The 22,159-nt window shown below is 40.2% G+C and overlaps 1 protein-coding gene across 2 annotated transcripts in view; it reads right to left on the bottom strand.

Moving 5' to 3' along the window:
* Positions 1-22,159, bottom strand: part of ELMOD1 (ELMO domain containing 1) — a 43,376-nt gene that overhangs the window by 15,644 nt on the left and 5,573 nt on the right. For both annotated transcript variants that reach the window (XM_059466592.1, XM_059466594.1), the window contains exons 2-5: positions 12,276-12,370; positions 2,321-2,466; positions 2,146-2,174; positions 872-969 (exon numbers count right to left, since the gene is read on the bottom strand). In XM_059466592.1, coding sequence (XP_059322575.1) covers positions 872-969; positions 2,146-2,174; positions 2,321-2,466; positions 12,276-12,292 — 290 coding nt within the window. In that variant the 5' untranslated portion in view covers positions 12,293-12,370. The remainder of the gene's footprint in view (positions 1-871; positions 970-2,145; positions 2,175-2,320; positions 2,467-12,275; positions 12,371-22,159) is intronic.

The raw sequence follows: 22,159 nt of genomic DNA, 5'->3' as shown, positions 1-22,159 counted from the left end.
CATTTTCAGACCACCCAGTTACTGCCCTTTTTAATGGGGAGTGGGCTGGGAGGGAGATTCCTATAATGAGACAAAATAAATTATAATTTTTCAACTTAGCTTTTGGGTTTTGTTGTTGCAGCAAGACCTTGGGACCACCTTACCTGTTGATGCTGCTGACCAATTAAAGAAAAGCAGCTAACAATTTATGGATGCCCATTTTTAACTATGTATACCAACTTCAAGCTTGGGAAGAGGAGTGAACCTCAGACAGATCACCTGGATAATACAGCTCTCAACTTTCCTCCTACTGATTCCTGACCTAGATATCTTGTGCCTTAAGCACAACAAGGTAAGGCAACCATAAATGTGTTATCATCACCTACTCTTGAAATACACACTTGTAAATTTAATGGTTGGTAGTCAAACTCTTCTTACAAAAGTAAATATTAGTTGCATTACTAAAAATTCTGTTTGGATAATTAAAGGCAGTTTTAAAATGCAAACCAGCATACATCTGTATCAGCTAAAACAAGATGGTTTCCTCCCACTCAAAAGGCAGCATTGAGCCTTTCTAAGAAGCCATCACTGTCCCTGCCAGGACCTGTGGTTTGGTGGTGTTTTATCCCTGGGGAAGTGACCCCCATAAATCCATGCATCAACAAGAAACTAAGACAGAATCAGGTAGATAAAAGACTTGCTTATTAAGTAACCATAAAAAATAATTCATTTTTACATAGTTTTTTGACAGCAAAGCTAAAATTAGAATTTTATGCTGAGAGACAGAATTCATTTTCAACTTCTGGACCACAATAACTATAGAGAACAAGTTCTCCATGGACCCAAGAACTGAGGAAAACCCACTTGCTCTATAAGGAAACTATGAACTTACTGTGGATTTACATCGGGATTAATCCTTTTCAGCTCCATGATGTCATCTATCGTCTTTTCAATAGCATCAGGGTGAACATTTACTGATGTTTGGAGCCGCTAAAAAGAGGATTTAAACACGTATTAATTCCTACAGAACCTATTACTCAACAAGTTAACAGTGGTAAATTTGATGCCTGAAAGCTTCTGCATTAAGAGCCCAGAAGACCCAACTCAACCCCTGTACATATCTTTCCAAATAATTGAACCCTTCTGACTCATTTCAGAGCCCTTGCCCTGTAAGAACTCGAGTCCCCTCGCCCTTGTAGTCAGTTCATCACATTTCTGTGGTGGCTGTCAGTGAGGATGATCAAAGACCTCAGAGCAGACCAAGAAGCAGCTTCAGACCATCCACCTAATTACACTGGAATTGACAGCCTTCATTTAACATTCCCTCTCCCAACATGCTGCAGTAACACAGCGAAATTTCTTCCTTTTCTGTCATATATAATTGCTATTTGTAGAAATGCCCCCAGAAGTTCAGTATTCAAAAACCAACGTGCCATCTGAAAATTTAAGGGGTTGAATTTTCTTGTGCTTTGTCTCAAAACTTCACAATTGCTTAAATGCAAGTTTTAAAATAAGATTTTGCCTTTCTGTTTGTGCTAGAAATACATTTAGAACCACTATGCTGAACTAAGAGTTAAATTACTTCATTTTTGTTAATGGTGAGGCAAGGTTTTCAATATTACTGACTCTTGTGACAGAAATGTAAAGGCTGAAGGATGTTATTTAACATACACACAAATGCCTTAGGGAACAACTCAGGTTAGCACAACCACTGGTACAGTACATGGATAAAGTGAAAGAGGCTTTTCTCCGTCAATGTATTTAAAAGGAAAAGAGAGAACAAAGCTGGGAAAGTTGCTTTCCAGACAAAAACCCCTGACTTTTCTAAATTTGCAAGCAACTGACTGCAGATTACAGATATTCTAAGACAGTATGAGGAATCAAACAAAGAACCCCTAAATTACAACACTTCACTCTCATGACCTGCACCATGGCAATTGTTCCCTTGATTCCATCATTGCCACAGTGGGCCCATCTCTGGAATACAGGATACTCTGCCCAACTTTGCAAGATCAACTCCTTTTGCAGACACAAGACCCCTTCAGTGGAAAATGTAAAATCATATCAAACCTTAAAGTGACTTTTTGGGGTGAGCAAACACCAGACTGAACAAAACAACAGCACAAGACATCATAGAAAAGGTGAGTAATGAGATCTTACACTCACCTTACTTTTTGAACCTTTCAGGGATGCCTCTGTAAGGGAAGTATTCAAAAGCATCATGTCAGACAAGCATGTTTACATTGAATAAATTTAATAACTTATTTCTAGTAACAATATACAATTTTGAGCATATGCAGAAGGCTACAAAGGCATGCAGAACTAAGTATATTGCAGTTACCTATTTTCATGGTTCTGGCAGCTCCAGGTTTGGTGTTGTAACAGATCCTTTGCAATTCACATTGACCTGTTAGTTTCCTGACCACGAACTTCAGGCAGCGCCACAAGCATTTGCAGTAGAAGTACAGGCATACCTGGACAAACATCCTGGCAAAAGAAGAAGCTTGAAAATAAGAGTCTGGAGCAGAGTTTGTTTCAACATGTTCACCACCCAAACAGAAAGTACTTCCTCACCCCAAATTCCCATTGCCTAAGGGCACCTTCACAGCAAAAGCAGCAATCAATCATACTACAAACATTTATGCCAGTAAATATTAAATTGGGCTTTTTAGTATTAGCCAACAAAACACCCTCCACAAAAAGCACCACAGCTAGAAGCACTGAATAAGGAAACTCCAGAGTCTTAAAAGGGTACTTGTGGAAAACTCTTTGTCCTCTCAACATAAAAGGCTGTATAGTTCCTATTAACAGTTTGGGGAAACAGGGCTACATGAGAAGGGAGTACAGCTCACCCTGATATAATGGATGCTGAGAATCCAGGAATTCATCACACCCTAGCTTAGTTTTGCCTCAGCAACAACCTGCTCCAAGCAGAATGCTTGGTTATCCTGACAAACTTGACATCCTGACAGCATTCATGTCATGTCCCTAAGAAGGAAAACTAAGGCAATCAAAGCTTCTCCCCTTGCAGAAGAAAAGGTGTTTAAGAACTTTTTGATTCTTATAATACAGACTTTGGTCTTGAGGACTGCCAGTTCTTCCCAAGACCAGCTGCTACTTAGCAGTGATGCCACACAATTCCTCAAAGTACAGAACTGACAGTAAGCCAAGAAAGCCCTTATGTAGCTACTGCAACTAGTTTTGAGTCCCAGCAACAGAAGAAAGACTTTGACAAACTGGGTGTATCTCAGTGAAGATGGTAGGGTTGGAGCACAAACCCTGTGAAGAGAGGCTGGGAGAGCTGGGCTCGTTCCACCTGAAGCAAAGATTCAGGGAGATCTAACAGCAGCCCCCAGCATTTATGGGAAGAGTTGAAGGAAACAGAGCTGGGCTCTCAACAATCCTGCAGGGCCAGTAGACAACGGACAACAGCTCTAAGTTGAAACACAAGAGAATCAGCCTTGCAAGGAGAAGCTTTTCCCCTCAAGGACAGTCAGGTAGTGGCACAGGTTGTCCAGAGAGGCTGTGCAGTCTCCTTTGTCAGATTTTTAATCCTTGACTGGAAGAAGCCCTGAGCAGCCCAGTCTGACCTCAGTGCTAGCCCTGCTGTGAGAGGGAGGCTGAACTGGAGACCTGCTAAGGTCCCTCCCAGGCTCAGCTGGGATCCTACAAAAGCCTGAAAAAGGCTGCATACATGAAAACCACTCCATTTTAAACTTGGTTAGCATTACACCTGCTACCAAAGTCTACATATGGCTACCACAATTACATAACACACCCCAAACCCATATTTTAATGGGAAACAACTTATTTGGAAATAATTTATCTTTCTTGTTTCTATGGCTATGATGGCACAGATCCTGCCACATCACCCAACTATCTGTCAACCTCCTGGGATGAAGAGGATGGATCCACCACATGGATCCACCCCCAGCCCCTGGGTTCAGAAACACATCTCATAAAAGACAAATTGCAAAGAACTAGCAGTAGGAACATTGCCATTTGGACATGGTCCTTGGCTACAGGTGGCTCTGCTAGAACAGGGGGATGGATTATATGGCATCTACAGGTGTCTTCCTATCTCAAACTCTCTGTGATCATATTCTGTGATTACATTATATGAAAACATCAATACAACTTTGATATGCGAGCTTGCCAATAAATATTCACAAACAATTTGGTCCACTATGGTCTAAGTCTGTGTGTATGCATATTCATCATTAGCCCATTATTTTCTGTAGTTGATGCTTTCAAAGGACAGTTATTTCTTAGGAGACTCTATTATGCTTTTCAATAGACTGCAGTGATTATTTCAAAACACTGAATTCCAGATACTCAAATCAGTTATAAATATGCATGTGTATGTATATAAAGCTTGAAGAGCTCCATCACTTCCTAAAAACTTCCTGAAGGGCATGCTGTAGAAGGATGTTCAAGGAAGGGAAGATGAATTAAGATGTGTTAAGGTCCACACAGGAGCTTAATCTGCTTTATGTTGGTTTAAGCTTTGAAGGGGGATTAAGCTATGGGAACTAAAGACATTTTATATCTAAATGGAAAGCATCCACACAAGTATTTAAAATGCTTTAAAAGCATCCACTTTATCTTTAGACTTTCAGTTGATTCACTTAGTACTCCCAAATGCCTGTATGCAGAAAACCTCCTTGGTTTTATTTAACAGGAAGCCTCTATTTTAGAAACAAATTGACACCAATTGATTTGATTCCTCCAAAGAATGAGGAATCAGTCCCATTATGGAACCAAGTTTTAGACAAGAAAGAAGTTTCAGGAGCTGACATCAAAGTATTTGGGTACTCCCTCATTCCTGACTCAAGATATGTCAGCACACACTACTGTGAGGAGTTAATTTGTGCTTCACAGCAGGTTATCACCTTCAGTATTAAGAACATCACCAGGTAGCAGGAGGCAAGGCCATGACCAGGCAAGCAGCCATTCTTTAAGTTTCCAACAGTCAGAAGTAGAATAACAGAATCAACACAGAATGATCTGGGCTGGAAGGGATCTCAAAGGTCATCTTGCTCCAAGTCCCCCTTCCATGGGCAAGGACACCTTCCACAAGACCAAGAAGAGGAATTCAAATATAACCTACAGCCATCCTTAGTTTCATCAGCACAACTCAGCTCTGTAGTCGGGCTAAAAGCACAGGAAAACACCAAACTGGAAGGCTGAATATGGTAAAACAGAGTCCTGAATTTTCATCATGTATTTGTAGTAGAAATTAGAGTTGCTTTCTTTTGGTCTGCTTTGTTTCCAAATGTTAGGTCTCTTTTAGAGCAAAAAAATACAGAAAGATCATTTATATGGAAGATGGAAAGACTCATTTAACTTCATGTTAACAGTTCATGTAAGATTTCCTTCTCATGAGCAAGATAGCTCCTGTAAAATACAGATGTGCTTTAAGAAAGTTCATGCCTATACTTTGTTGCCTTCAATGCTAAAACATGACAATGCAATTCATGAAAAATGTTTTGTGTACTATATTGTGGATAATTGAATACTGTGTGCTGTGATGAGTTTGGGGACTTAAAGGAGGGAAAGTATCAGTGCATTTGAATTACATATTTTTGCCTTAGGCTCAATGACAGATCTGCAAATCAAAGGAAAAACTGCAAGTGGGATAGAGCTGTGACCACATAATTGCAACCACTTTCTCCACCAAAGTTCTGCTTTGGCTGTGGTTTGCACAAAGACTAATAAAAATGCATCTACTAAAACCAAGACAATACAGCACACAAACACTACCTCTGTGATTCACTAAAATATACTTAGCAGCTATTACTAATAAATCAAACACACACTAATTTTGACTAGGTAGCTTATATAGAAGAAAGTCAACCTTTGTGGGTACCTTCAGTTTCTTATCACTCATCCATCTCAAGTTTACAATAGTTGAAACCTTCCATTTGTAACATGAAAGACATAAAAAGTATCACAAGCTGTTTATAAAAGGGAATTTTGCTTGCAGAAATCCTGTAATAAAGGCACACTAGTGATTATGCAAGGCAGATTTTATGTTAGCCCCTATGCACTGTAAAACAAAACACAGCATACAATGAACATGAACCCCCCAAAGGCACAGCCATGTGCTTTGACTGTGGCACAGTGGCATTAATTTCTGGCTTGTTTTAGAGCTAAATTCCAAACCTCTTCTCCACTCAATATCCTCTGTGCTCTGTTATTTTTTTGTTGGGTTTTTTTTCTTTAGTTTGTTATTCTTTGTTCGTTTTGTGGTTTTTTTTCCCCCACCTGCTTGCCTTTGCAGGTTTCTCAGCACAGAAAATAGTTCATGTGGTCATGTACAGCATTATTTCAGATCCTCAGAGGAGAGGTCTAAGAACAGAAGTATGACAGAAATGAAGGTGTTCCTCAGGGACTCACACTCTATTCTTTCCTATTTCAATCCAATCAATCAGTTCCTTTCCCCTCCTGTATTCCAAGCAGCTGTATAGACCTGCATATTTGTGTTTATACATGCATTAAAACAGTTCATATGAACATTTACTCAAGCAAAATAAAGAAAAAACTGCATAATAAGATGTCAAATCAACATTCAGTTTCCTTGCCAAGGATGGTGCATGACAAAACCAATCACCCAATCTCTATCAGCAATAATGGGGCTCAAGAGATTCTGGAGTGCTCTCTTCCATGACAAAGAAGACAAAGAAAGGGGTTTCTGCAATTTCTCACATCTTTGCAAGACAGGGGGAAATGCAGAGCCAAAGCCAGCACAAAGTAAGAGTACTGCTGCAGCAGAGACAGTGCTTCTATTTTCCACAGCACGTGCTGCTCTGCCTGGGGAATGAAAGCACATGGCAGCAACCAGCCAAGAGCACTGAGCACGTTGCTTCACACCCCAGCACTGCAAATGGAAAGATTTAAGTGGTTTTCAACAAGGGATTTCCAGGTTTGCTCTCGACTAGCGCAGCTGATGCTGGGACAGTGCGATTACAATGGCAAATGCAATGGTTATTAGAATTTACATCTCTCTCCAATGACAGTATGACATCACATTTTCATGAAATCTGGCTTTTTATTTAAAGGTGACAACCTCTAGGAGATAAGCACAGCCTTCTCCATGACAAAATGTCAGAAGCAAAATTATGCAAAACTTTCCAAAGTTGCCTAATATTTCTGTGAAGCTCCTTCCTGTGTAATCTGTTCAGCTAAATATCAAGATGTATGTCTGCTGCAACATGAAGTACTTCCTGAAGGGAAGTAGAGATTAATTACTGTGCATGAAACTAATGAAAGTGTTTATTCCCTCCTTCAGTAATTTCAGAATCTCAGTATTTTCAGAGCTAGTAACAAACATAGGTATTCTGGGTAAAATAAAAGCTTCATCTAGATACTAAATGCTACTTACTGGACTTAAACCTGGGGGAAAGCAAGCAAACTGCTGAAACAAGGAAAAAGACAAACCAAACCAAACCAAACCAAAACCAAAGAAAACCACACAAACAAACAAAAAACCCAAACAAGCCAAAATGCCCCAGCCCCACCAAAAAAAAAACCCAAACACAAAACAAATCCAAAACCTAAAACCCTAGATCCAAATCTAAAACAAAAAAACCCCTCATCCTCTCCCCCAAAGCAATTGTTTAAAATAATGAAATAAAAGTCACTGAGCATACTTACACATCATTTTCTTTTCTGTCTGTTGTGTCTTAGGTCCTATGGATTCTGAAGATTTTTACACAACTATTTCTTCCTGAAGAACATACTAATCTCAGATAAGAGTGCATTACATATCAGTATTTCCTTTCTGAGAATTCTAATTACTGTTTGTGAAGTCAAGGACACACTAGTCATGGCTGATCAGCTGTCCAATGGGCGAGTAAGCAAGTGATACAACCCTGGTAGGAGCTCATTAACTTGACTATCTTTGGTTTATGTGCATAGTTTACAGTGTGTATACAAGCTCAACCAAGAAGTGAGGTACCAATCACCATTTCTGCCATAGGCAGACTGGCTACTAACTCCTTTAAAACACAAGAAATTGCTTTCATTCTGTGCCTTTGCAGACATGACAACTGAAATCCACCTCATCTCCCCATGTAGACATAGGAGCAACTCACTGTGGCAGCTAGGGAAGACATATGAATAGTTTTTAACAGCAGCTTTCCACACATTCACTGCTCTTGCTGTTTGCTGATTTGATTTTCATTTTATCTGATGACTCCAGTACACTAAAATCTGCTAGAGCTTACAGTTTGCTTTGCAGTAGAGCAAGAGATGTAAGATTTCTAGGATTTACTGAAAAAAACCTGTCTACTACAGTTGGTTCTCCAAGTTGCTATTATTTCAGATGTTTAAGATAAATTACAGTCAAAGTAGAAGTGTTGCTGACAGACTTCTCAGAGTGCCAAAATGAGAAAGCCCTGGAAGATTAAGTATTTAACTGAGAAGTAGTTTTATTTTTTCATAAGTAATATTTCAGATGTCAGAAATTATTCATATCAGACAAGCTGAAAAAGAAAAGACCAACTGTTTTCATTAAGACATTGCCTTGAACTGGAAATATGAACATAAGAGTCTAAATTCAGAGATTTAGGGTTACTCCAGCTACTGGACTGTTTAATAGACAGACTCTTTCTCCAACCAAGTTGTGTGGGAGTGATGATCCACTACCGGTAGAAAGGCTCTGTGGAGGGCTCTGGACAGGCTGGATCACAGGGCCAGGGCCAATTGCATGAGGTCTAACAAAGCGAAGTTCCAGGTCCTGCACTGGGGCCACAACAGCCCCAGGCAGTGCTGCAGGCTGGGGGCAGTGCCTGGGAAGCTGCCTGCTGGAAAAGGACCTGGAGGTGCTGGTCAGTAGTGGCTGAACATGATCCAGGGTGTGCCCAGGTGGCCCAGAAGGCCGATGGCATCCTGGCCTGGCTCAGCCAGGTGTGGCCAGCAGGAGCAGGGCAGGGACCGTCCCCCTGTACCCAGCACTGCTGAGGCCACAGCTCCAATCCTGTGCTCAGTTCTGGGCCCCTCAGTGCCAGAGAGACATTGAGGGGCTGGAGCGTGTCCAGGGAAGGGCAGCGGAGCTGGGGAAGGGTCTGGAGCACAAGTGCTGTGAGGGGCAGCTGAGGGAGCTGGGGGTGTTCAGCCTGGAGAAAAGGAGGCTCAGGGGGCCCTCAGCACTCTCTGCAGCTGCCTGAAGGGAGGTTGCAGCCAGGTCGAGGTAATTCTCTTCTCCCAGCACAAGAGAAAACAGCTTCATTTTGTGCCAGGAAAGGTTTAGATTGAAAATCATTAAAAATTTCTTCACTAAAATAATTGTCAAACATTGAAACAGGCTTCCCAGGGACGTGGTGAAATCGCCATCCCTGGAGATACTTAAAGGAAACATAGATGTGGCATTCAAGTGACATGGTTTAGTGGTACACGGTACTATGCTGAGCTAATGCTTGGGTTGAATGATCTTAAAAGGCTCTAAGAAATTCTATTATTCTAAAGAAATGGAACAGGTTTTTCAGAGAGGCTTCAGAATCTCCATCCTTACAGGCGCTCAAAATGTGTCTGGATGCAGTCCTGAGCAACCTGTTATAGGTGACCCTACTCTGAGCAGTGGGAAAGGACTTGATTTCCTGAGCTTTCAACCTCACTAAACAACAAGCTGGATTTGAAATCCACTCTTCAAAGTCCCCCTTGGGTCTCCAGGTGAGTATCTGCTGCATGAAGTTGCTAGAGGTAAAATACTGTCACCACTTAGAAAGCAAAGTCAAGATTATCATAACTTCAGAGATGAAAGCCCTGTTCCTCTTGATGTCTGTTTTACGGCAACTTCCACATTTCAATCAACAAAATGACTTGCAGTTTGTGCAGAATAAAGTCATTGGTTTTAACCACAAAGATAATCTATGCCATCAGCATTAGCTATTCTGGTGTCTGTCCCAGGTTGTGCAACAAGGAAAACACTGTGCCACTGAGCAGTCCCTGCAATCAGAATTCCAAATTTCAACCCTGCATTGATCTTCACAAACAGCTAAGGATGATTTAAGCTCCCCAGTGGTGCTGCTATTGGTTACACACAAACATGGGGACACAATATATATTAACTTCTTTTCCAACCCATTTCCAAGCTGGAAGGCTTAATAACCTTGTCTTGCCCATATATGTCCCTGCAGTCCCACACTTCACTTATTCCCCATCACACAAACCTGCAACTGCAGGTTGCAACACATAGAGCAGAACTCATTATGCCCAGTAAGTGCTTCCCTTGGAGGGTTTTTCTTTTAGTCTCTTTGGCTTTCCTCTACATTTACAGAATACAGGGAGGGTAGTTCTCTTATCAGTTCATGGGAAAGGTTTAACATAATATAAAAAAATCCAGATGCTTGTAAGTAAATAGAAATAGCTTTCCTATTTCAACACGGTGTTCATATTTTTGGTGCCCTGTACTCTCCTCCACCCCATCCCTTAATCCAACTTTCTGTTCAGCATTTTGAATACTGGATTTTCCATAACGAAGTCCTAGACTGTCCTGTTTAGTTAGACAACTGTTTTTCAGAAGATCTACCTTGACTACTTAAGAGAATCTAGCACCACTGAGACCTTTCAAGTCTTTTAGGATTCACTGACTTCAGGAAAAACATGAAGAGAAGCAGAAGGTAGCTTCCCCATGGCAGCCTCAGGAACCTACATATTCAAAACAGCACTCTCTCTCCAACATGGAGAAAATCATCAAGGGGCCAGGAGAGCAAAGGTGAGCAGAACAGATAGTTTAACAGGAAGAGAGCTGGCAGCTTAGAAGTTGTCATCAGCTCAGCTTCTCCATCAGGAGGGAGCAAAATTACTTTATGTTCAGAAAATACTAGACCTTTATGGGAGCAAGTGTAACACCCTCTGCAGTCCTAGACAGAGGCTCCCACCCTTCTCACAGGATGGTAGAGTTCACTTTATGAGGGACTCATGAACCAAATCCCATATGGCATCAATTTGTGACCTTGGGTCAGGCGTCTGAACAAGTCTGTACAGAGAAAAAACGTAAAAATTATAGAGGCAGGAGAAGAAGGAAATAATATTAAGAAGGAAATATATTAAGAAGGAAATAATATTAAGAAGGAAATAATTAGCAGGATTCTAGAACAAAGGCTCTGACATGAGGTGTTACAAAATTGTAAAGGGAAAAAGCAGTGCACGGATGTTAGTCAGGCTAGTTGTGAACTTTTAGGTCACTGGACCAGTACAAATGGAATTGGTGGAAGATTTGTGACCACCCAGGACCTGGGCCACAGAGCTGCAAGGGTCAATTCTTTCCCTCCTGGCTGGTGACTATAAGGTGGTGAGCACACTAATGTTTAAATTAGGGCTCAATTCAGCCTTGGCTGTGTTTTGTGGATGTTAGCAAACATTGCTTTATACTTTCAATCTGTCTATGTCCTTCTTACAGAGCCCTTCTGCAGCTGGTTTAAGATACATGAGGAAGCTGGCCCAAACACTCCACATAAATAATTTAGCTATGTCTGTCTTGGCAGCAAAATCATTACAGATGATCAGCCTAGAGGTAATGGTGCTGATATCCATAGTGTGTAAGCTTCTTTGCTATAAACAGTCTAAAAAGGGAGAAAAATATAGTGACAGATGCTCTATACAGAAGCATATGTTTTAGTCCTCTTGAAAAGGTTCCTCCCCTACAGACAGAATATGATTTCTTTGGTTTATACACAAATGAGCTCTTGATCTGTATTAATTTTGAGAAGTGCTCAACTTCCCCCACCGACTACAGAACAAAAACAACATGGGCTTTCTGCACCTACATCTGTTGTCTGCAAGTCCCCCATTCTATTATTAGTTTATAGAGGAACAACTGCAAGTCATATGTGGGAGCAAGTAATTGACATTTCTCCTGCAAACTGGGCATGATCAGCTTCAAAAACACTTGCACACCATCAGCAAGCATCTCTGCTTTCACAAACAACACTCCAAAAATCCAGACAGTGGACAAGAGCAGGAAGGAAAAAACCTGACATTTTCCAAGCATGGTTCTATGCTATTATTTTTTCTCTTTTCCCCTGACATATCAGGCACTACTGATTTGATACATCACTGCTCCAATCCCACAAGACAGTTCCCACATTCTATGCTTCTATAAAGAACAGCAAAAGAAAATTTAAATTAAAATAGCTTTAATTAAATAGTGAAATCTAGGTGAACAGAGAGCAGTCTAGTATAATCTAGTTTACACCTTCTGTAATACTTGTAACAATTAAAACATTTAGCTCACTGCAGCATAAAAGTAATTGGAATAATTCAACACTTTTAAGAAAATACAGAACAGTTACCTCAGGAAGTGTTTCATGGTGATGGTTTGGTCTGTGCTGCTAGAGCCGTAATATATTGATCACTGAAGACCTCTTCTTCACAGGGGATATTAGTGCTGTACAAATAGAATTGAGACATTTTACAGACAGAAAGAAAAAGGGATACTTCAGTTTTTTAAAATTGCTCTTGAAATAAACATCTATGGAAATACAAGGGAAATATATTAAGAAAAAACCTGATGTCAATAAAAACAAAATGAAAAATCATAAGGTGTTCACACCAGCCTGAGCACATACTTTGACCAGACTATGCTACCCATGTCTTTTTTCAGAGAAGTAAAAATCTTGACTGAGAATACAGAAATGAGTGATAAAGCTTGAAGAATTACCTAGATATTTTCAAATGCTTCTTGTGTTCTTCAAACACCTGTCTGGTTCAACTCCCAAGCAGCAGCTTCAAGAGACACTCAGTTCACTCTGCTGTTGGAAGTCTTCTATTCACCAGAATTTGCATAATACATATAATAGAATAATAAAATATACTGAGTTGGACCAACAAGGATTATCAGGTCCAACTCCTGATCCTGTGCAGAACACCCCAAGAGTCACACCATGTGCCTGAGAGCATTGCCCAAACACTTCTTGAATTCAGAGCTCCCATAATACACTTGCCCAGGCTGCCCATTGGTTCTGTGACCTTGTGTCCTATGGTTAATGCTCATTATAATTACCACATAGTTCCAGCAGAGGAGAACAGGAAGAATTAATGAAGAAACTTCATAAATACAACCCTGTCTGTGTACTGCAGACTCTCTCCAGTCACCACCTCTTTACTTTAAGTTTCTAAAATTAAGTATTCATATACAAGCGATACTTGACTAAAAGATGCAGACATCTCAAATTACTGTACTTCACGTCCTGTAAAAGGCAGTAAAAGATTTTTACTTGCTGCCAGAAAATGGGACACTGCTACACAGGGGCAACTGCTGTTGGGACAACTTAATCCAACACTGAGAGGGAACAAGATCATGGTTTCAAACTCTTTACTGGTACAAACCATACACAAAGGCCTGAATGAAAGTTTTGTTGTTAAAAATCATTTAAGAACCCATTCTTCCTTAGCACTGCAGGCTGAAAAGTACTGAAGGCCTTAAGAAATCTGACCTCTTTTGTCACAAATTTAGAAATCTAGAGAACTTCAATTTTCTTCTGCAAGAACTATTTTCTTCTGCAAGACCTATCAGCAATGATGGGATAAAAATCTTGCCCTACTATGTTCTCATATTCTTTCCTCTGTGTAACTTGTAAGTTTTGTATTCTGCTATTGCCTGCTGACAGGAACAGAACAAGTATTTAAGTTCAGAAAAATACAGCTATCTTGTTGGATTATATCACATACAGCTTGCTAAAAATATATAATCCCTGAACTGTGAAAGCTTCTTTCATTTGTATTGTTTTTGACTGGCTGAATCATGTTGCTGTCCCCTGAATACTGCTGTAATTGGTGCTGGCTGCAGTGACACCTGCTTGCAAGGGCAGAGAGATGCTAACTCTGGTTCATTAATGAACACAAGAGGCAGGCTCTAAACACTTCCTGCTACAGCTTTTGATAGGTCTTCTGTGGCAGTGAGCACAGGAGATAGGCAAAAACTGGAGGGGATGTAACCTGCTCCCCTTCTCCAGTCTAATAATTTGCTGTTTAAAAGATATCATTTGTGAAAGATTCTCACAGCTGAGTCTCAGCATTTTAACATCAACTTGAACAAAGGAAGCTCCACCACAAAATTTGACCCATAAGGGCATCAGTGCAAGGAACACACCAGAAGTGCCAGAAGCTGTCAAATCAACCCCCTCTAAAAGTGCAGGCTACTCTCAGTCTCTCAGGTCAGCTCCTTCTTGATTCTGACCAAGGCCCTTGCTGAAAATTATGCTGCTTTATTATTACTGCTTTAAAGTGAAGAGAAATTCCACTTGTCTCAACTCCAGAAATGGCTCATACAAGCATGGCATGGTAGGAGCTTCAAGATACTATCTCTTCAAGAATAGTTACCAGCTCCAACCAATTATAAATTACAAATCTGTTCTCAATGCTCATTAAAAATTAGAACATCATTGTAGCTGTTCAGAGACCACTGAAAGAAAGGCAGTTGACTGAAAAAAGAAAAACTAAATGACACAACAAGCATGACAAGTGGTTAAAAGTGCCTATTTTGGGTGTCTTCAAAAGCCCACACTTGAAATTACAAGAATAAATTTTCCTTGCTCTCTCCTTTTTTGTTAAAATGCGTGTGGGGAAGTCTACAGAAAGAAACTTTACAGCTGAAGACCTGATGCCATGGAAGTCAATATCAAAACCCTTCAGCATGGAGAGAGAGTTCATGTACAAGTTCAAGAGCCAGTTCCTTACAGTACAAGCCCAGCTAACAACTGGGTCCATAGGAAGGCCACGGCCTCAAAAGCAGTTTCCTCCACAGGGACACATAGCAATCAAATCCCACCTGACTCTATTAAAAAGAGGACTCTAATATCTAGAGGCAAGACTTCCAGCTCAAACAAAACTACAGGGAATCTATAGTACAGGAATGCTGCTGTCTTGGTTCATAAGGCAAAAAGTTTAGTTTTTGTGTATGGCAGACAGCATTTCTAAATGCTGTCATCTGCTAAGTACAGGGACAGAAATCAACATTCTGCTCTGTGGTTCTTGCAACAATTCACTTCTGTGAACACACACATACAGATGGCATTAAGCTATTTACACCCAGGATAAACTGAGAAATTTAATCAGGTGAGATTTTACAGTCATCTTTAAACAAGCAGGACTGGAGGGCAGCATTTCCTGCTTCCATATACCTCCATAAGTGATCCTCTAGAGGAGTTCAGTAAAGATTTTCTGTGAAGAAAACAGTATTTAAACTCTTAAGAAAGATTATTACCACAATTTACAGCTAAGTTCAACTATTCATAAACTGGTAGAGCCAGAAGATCTAATTTCTACCAATCTCTTTTCATCTCAAAATGTAATAGATTTCTCATAAGTGAAACTTTATTTCCAGTGAGGTTGTTATAGCATCTCAGTGAACAGGAAGAACAGCCCTATCTTAGAATGATATGTTCTATCAACAATTCAGAATTTACAAAAAGACTCATTTGCCATTAGGTGTGCTTAGAAAAAAATCCAACCCAAACAAAAAAGTCACATATTCATTTTTATTTAGGGAGAAGGACTTGACTTCAGCCTCCTGTTGTCTTTAGGAAAGACCTTCCTCACCAAGCTGGATGTCTGCTGATCAGGAAGGCTTTCAAGGTCCACTTGTAGGAAAGAAAGACATGAGAAAAAGATTCCCCTTTACAAATGATAATCTTGTTAATGAATGCTTATGAGTTTGTTGAAAGAAAGGGCACAACAATTATAAATTCAGTTGAGAAGCTGTCAGCAGTTATGGAGTGGATAGCTGAAATACAAAATTCTGAAGACTTGACAGCAGGACACCCAGAGCCAGCAGGTTCTGGGGAGCAGCCAGTTGGCCACAGCATCCACCCACTGCTCAGAGCCCAAGTTTGTGCTTTTACATGGTTTCACTCATGCGAACCTGTAGCTGTGGGCTTTTTTATGGCTTAAGAAAATATTGCAGCTTCATGATATACGCACAATTTTTTCACTAATGAATACTCAAGATGCTTTTCTTCTGTAAATAGTTTTCCAGCTTTTTCTGATATTAAGTCATGCAGCTGATATGTCTAAAGACAAATAGATCTGACTTTGTTAGCAATCTTCCATTAGCTCCCTAGAGGTAGCTTGAACCTACAACTATAGAAAGCCTCTACAGTCAGTGTTTGAAGTTTTCTCTTTGACATGAAGGGACTCATGCATGTTCTAAGGTTCTATATTGAGAATGATGGGGTGAGGATGAAGTATGGGTTTCCCACATGTTCACGTTCTCAGCTTGCAGGATTTTATCCCATTTTATCACTTCCACAAAGCAGCTTCCTACTCACTCCAACAACACACCCACGTACCCATTCATTGCCAATTGTTTCATCCAGTTTATTTTACACTAGACAGCAGCTTCCCCTCCTAAAACTAACCACAGCTTTTCTTGGAAAAGAAGCAATACTACTATAATCACATACAGCAGCAAAACTATTGCAAGATCTGCCTCAAAATATAAATGAAGCTTTCCTTAAATAAACATCAACTATTTGAATTTCTTGTGACTCTATGATCTTTTCAGTTGTATAGCAAAACATGCATCAATCTGAAAGGGTAACAGTTGCTGGAGGCTTAAAGAAATCAAGAGTAAGCCTTTAACGTCACCTCTTTATCTAAAGCTGGGGGTTTGCTTTGTTTGTCTTCAATAAAGCTGCAGATACAGCTGCCAGGAAAACTTGTGTTATTTAATATAAATCACCATACTTTCAGAGTAAAATATAAACCCTAAGTAGCTTCTTTCATAATCTCTGTTTTGCAAGCTAATGGGTATTTGCAACTTGGCATATTGCAAACACTTTAAAATGTATATTCCAATTATAAAGAAAGAATAGGTGTGTTGAAGAAAAAAACATCATAAATGTTAATGTGAGCAGGCTGGATATGACAATTTGTTAATGTGGATCATTAGATTACAAAAAAAAAAACCAAACCAAGTAATTTACTTTTAGTTGTTGCAGTTTGAAGTATGTGTTAAAGTATGTTCTTCTGCATGCCACCACTGTAATGTTGATTTCAGGTTGCCACTTTTCCACTTTTCTTTCCAGTGGTATCTTGGGTTGGCATCTACTCCTCATTCACCTTGATAGCCTACATTTATTTATTTCTCAGGGACAATAGGCTTGAGCCTTATGTTACAAAAAGCGTTTTGCTACTGTACATTCCTTTTTCTTTTGTTGATGGGAATGTTAGTGCCTCTGTATCTCGAACACCAATGTAAGATAACTAGAATTGGAAAGGGGAAGAATAGCTGATACACATTATGAAACATCCCTTGAGGTCCTGGAGGATAGCAAGCTGGCTGGAAGCCAGCAGGATGCAAAGACAGACTAGAGCACTCTGGGCTGCACAAACACAAGCAGAGCCAGTAAGTAGATTGAGGGAAGAGATTATCTTCCTCTGCTCGGCACTCTGGGCCATATTTAGACACTGCCTAGTTTGGGGCCCCAGCAATACACAAAAGACACCAACAAATTTAGGAGAGCTAAGCAGAGGCCACTGGCATGATGGGGGTGAGGCTGGGGGAGATGGGCTTGTTCAGCTGCAGGCAGGGACAGCTTTGGAGGGAGATAACAGCACCTCCAGTGCCTGTGGGGATGTCATTGAAAAGTCAAGAGATGGAGTCTACAGCAGTGCAGGATGGGAAGGGGAAAAACAACAGGCAAAAACTTAAACAGGAGAGGTTCAGCCTAGATATGATGCAAATTTTTTTCCTGAGAGGACAGTCAGGCAGTGGCACAGGCTGCTCAGAGACACTTTGAGGCTTCAAGCCCCAACCAAATGAAGCCCTGAGAAGCCTGACCTCAAAACTGACCCTGTTATGGGCAGGAGGTAGGGCAGGAGATAGTCTGAGGTCCCTTCCAGCCTTTGATTCTCTGCTCCCCTCACAGTCACTCTCACAGGGCTATCTCAAATATCCCATGTTATACCCAAATACTCTTAGTACTGTATTGCTATAGAGATTCCACTGACAGGGTGCCCAAGTGCCTGCTATTTCATCAGTTTAAAAGCTACCCACTTCTCAGTATAATTTGCAATGCTTCCCAAGAAACAAGCTTACCTTTAGGATGGAACAAAATCATTCCCTCTCTCATCTCTCCCCACCACGCCCACGAAAAGCCTCCACCATGAAATTTGACCATAAACAAGTCATATTATGGTCCTACAATTCAAGAATGAGAATCTACAAGAGTCATGACAATGACAAACACACAACACTCAAAAACCCCAAATACAAATAAAACCCCAAATACAAATAAAACCCCAACAACTCTAGGACCCCAGTTTAGTAAGCCATTCTAATTCTAAGCAAGTATTGTTTATCCAGCTATCCTATGGAATAGACACACATCTACTTGCATCTTCCATCTTGCATTCATGCCCAGAGGTGGCATAGAAATCACTTCAAGTGTGTTAAACAAATGAGTAAAAACAGAGGATCTTCATGTCAATTACAGCATAATCATTTACAGGTCTTTGAATGTTATAGCAACAACACTGCTCAGACCTCTCCAACTCAGGGGACATCCTGGGAAACGACTCCATTGCTAGAAAAGCTCTCAAGAACAGGTCACCTGTTCCATGCAGTTCAGAAGTTTTATGTTGGCTCAGAAGTGGCTTTGACTGTCTCCAAGGAATGCAGCCACTGGCAGGACTCACCTTAGAGATCAAAAGTGGATGCCTGTTTTGTGTGAGCTTAGTTCCCCATCTCAGTACAGAAGGGTATTTTCATTTCCATGTGCCCAAGATCAGGCTGTATTCAACAGCCTGTCCAGCATTCTTTAGAGGAAAATCTTGGAACAAAATGTCACACTTGACTGATTACCCTAATAAGCAAGACTTGACTTCAGTCACACTGTCACAGGTAATAAATTTTTTTCCACTTCTAATCTCCATCACACACTGACATTTTACATTTCTGTATTTCACTAGGAGAGCGAGGGCAAGGCTACATATGAAGTAAAATTTAAGTGAATTTTTGTCCTGTGAGCATAAGCACATACCACACAATTAAGCAATAAAAAGAAAAAGAGGCTTGAATAAAAGGTTAAAATCAACAGAGTTGGGGAGTCAGGGGGCACAAAACCCCCAGCTTCTCTCAAGCTACAGCAGAGTGCTTTGAAAACCTCTAATTTTGTAGTTCTAACTTAGCATTTCAGTCCATTACTGCCTCGTCAAAGCATTACAAATATAAGGAAGGATCAAGAGGGTCTTAAAGTTCTCATAAGAGAGAGTAATGTAGGATTGTATTTGGGTTCAAGAGAACTTACTTGTCAAATCTCACATGGCAAGTTATCTCTAACACCACTCAATTCAGCCTACCTGCAGATTTTGGCTCAGTGACAAACCACAGTTTGATGAAGGTTAACATCAAACCAGAACTCAGCACTGTAGAAGCATCTCCACCTTTCACTGTACATCTCTGCCCTTTAAAAGAAAAAGGCTGGGGTTCACTACCTGACTGTTCAAAGCAAACTAAATCCCAGAAATCCAGCAAAGGAAATGTTCATGCATACAGATGCACTTTGCATGCAGAACTGTGACAATAATCTTCTTTTTCCAATTTCTATTAGCTCTGCTCTACTACAATGTTGAAAGATGGAAAGAAAGAACAAAACTCTATGAAGTCACTTTAGGTCACTGGTGAAGACTTTGCTGGATACTAATAATTCTATTTCTATTAATAAACACAAAGGTAAAAAAAAGAGCAAGCTCTCCACAACCCAGAAAATTTAAACTTCTAGAAATGTAATCAGATGCCTAATTCAACAGGAATTAAAGTATTGTCTTGTCTTTTCTCTGTCTACAGTGTGTCCATCCTTAACAAGCTCTTTACATGTGGAGGAAAGTGTATTTTATCCAGAAAGGCACCGAGTAAATGAAATATCAGCTAAAAATTGAGTTCTCATGCTTGAAAACAGTCTTTAAAGCATAGCAACTTCCTCCACCCCCCTTCTTCATACATTATAAAAAGGTGTCATTTTTAGTCACTTCTCATGAACTTTCACTTGACCACTAAGGAGTTCACCCAGGAGAACAGCAGCATCACCTGGGTGGCTCACATGTGTCTCCATGGTTTGCAGCAGAATATTTCTGGCCAACTTGCTCTGTTGCCAGACACGCTGTAAGACAGCTTGTATTGCAAGGAAGTGTGTTCTAAATAAAACATCACACTTTGTAGCAAAAATCCTTCAAGTTTAGAACAAATCCTACAAGGCTGGATACATAAAATCCAAAGAGGCTGCCTGGCTACCTCCCAGACTAATTACTGCAGAAGTATCAGGAAAAAACCCCAAAATTACTATTTAAAAAAGTGAATGACTGATGTGCTTTTGCTCTCCCTCCCTTCCCAGCTTCCACTCCATTGCCCAGAGATGAGTGGAGAATACAAGTTAAAATGCAAAGATGAAGTATTCCCTTGCCACCAAAATTACCCGAAGTCTAGACTTGCTTTAGAGCCAAATTAACTCCTAACAAACAGCAGTTTGTGGGGAAGAAACATCATCCTATCAACAGGCTACATACAGACCTGCAATGTCAATAGATTCACACCCAAGATTCTTGCTCTATCCATTCCTTCACCTTTCCAACATCTGTTATATTTTCTTGGATCAAGCAGAGTTAACTCAGCCACCAGATTAATACAACCTCACCCCAAGTATCAGCCTGAAAGCATGTAAAACTAAGGACTGAGATTTAGTTTGTTAACTGACCCTTCCCCCCAAAAAATGTTAAGACAAGGATACCAGAGGTGTCAGGACAAAAGCCAAACTAAGCTTTTGAGCTAGAGAAGCAGAAATCAATTTATTTATCCAGGAATCTGGTAAAGATCAGGCACAATTCATACTGATCTAACAGAATATTGTTCCATTTTGGCACCACTGTGGTGCCATTTTCCCATCATTTCACCAGATTACTTTGGCATAGAAGTGGCAACTTTTCCACAGAGCTCTGAGAGATAGATATGCAAGAGTAGAACAAGTAGGATCCATGAGAGTTTCTGCATTTCCTTCTGCCATTTTACTAAAACAGGATTCAAGAATGATGACTTCCCATGCAGTCAGCCAGTTAGATGATGTCATGAAGCACAACACTTGTGAAACCATAAGCATTCTATGATAACGTTATGCACCAGCTGCTTGCTGCCTGCAGTAAGACCACAATAAAAGAGGAAAAAAAAAGAGGATCTAAAATCCCACTGCAGTTATTTTGCAAACTTCATGGCCTACAATTTAATCTCCTGGTTGCTGATCAGTGAGATGTTCTACATCCCAGGAGGTAGGAAATCAGGACAACTCCAAGTACATGACCTTGTTGGAAGCTCTGGTTATGCATTTGCTGCTCAGAAGGACATGTGCAGGGTAGATTGCTCTGGTTTTACCAATGTCTGAAGTGAGCAGAAGTGGAAGAAATCATCTCTTTTATGAGAGAAACTAGAAACTTTTTCTAAAGTTTCTCTAATTTGTATTGCAAACTCCATGCTCTGGTTGAACCAGGTTTAAGCCCTCCTTTAAGGAAAATTTTTGAATGGCAGCACGAGAAAAAAAAAAAAAGAAAAAGAAAAAGAAAAAAGCCAAGCCAAAACAAACAAAAAACCCCAAAACCCAAACCATATATACATATATATTGCTCCAGATATCTATCCAATCTGTTGTCCAGACAGGCCTATGTTCCAGCATATCAGTATATCAGCTCAACTTTAAAGAGTCACAAGTATCTTATCAAGTTTTTATTTCTATTAACAAGAGCTGTGAACAACTGTAAAAATGAATGCACTAAGACTCCCTTCCTTCACCTTTCTGTAGCTTAAGATACCTCCAAGCAGCATCAAAGTCAAACACTGCTTCTACAAGCAGTGGAGAAATAAAGCTGTGATGGAGTTTGGAGACAGAGACATTCATAAAAATGAGGGATAAATCAACACAAACACCACACTGACAGGACAAAGTAACAACAAAAGGCGAGCAAGACCTGCAAAAGGTCAAGATGGAAAGAATGGTTTGAAGGTCAATGAACTTACACCAGCTGTTAAGCAAGATGTATGAAACAAGCATGGCATAGGAACCATTCTTATGTAGTAATTGTACAAAATGTATTTGTTCAACCAAGAAGGAAAGTGAAGTGAGTGACAAAGGAAGTGCAAGGTGCTGCGGTGCTCTTCAGTCTGCTGCTTCCTGCTTAGTTCAACCAGACCTTT

The sequence above is a fragment of the Ammospiza nelsoni genome, chromosome 2 (assembly GCF_027579445.1).
Source record: "Ammospiza nelsoni isolate bAmmNel1 chromosome 2, bAmmNel1.pri, whole genome shotgun sequence".
In the NCBI taxonomy this organism is placed as follows: Eukaryota; Metazoa; Chordata; class Aves; order Passeriformes; family Passerellidae; genus Ammospiza; species Ammospiza nelsoni.
This window is presented reverse-complemented; position numbering and strand designations above follow the sequence as displayed.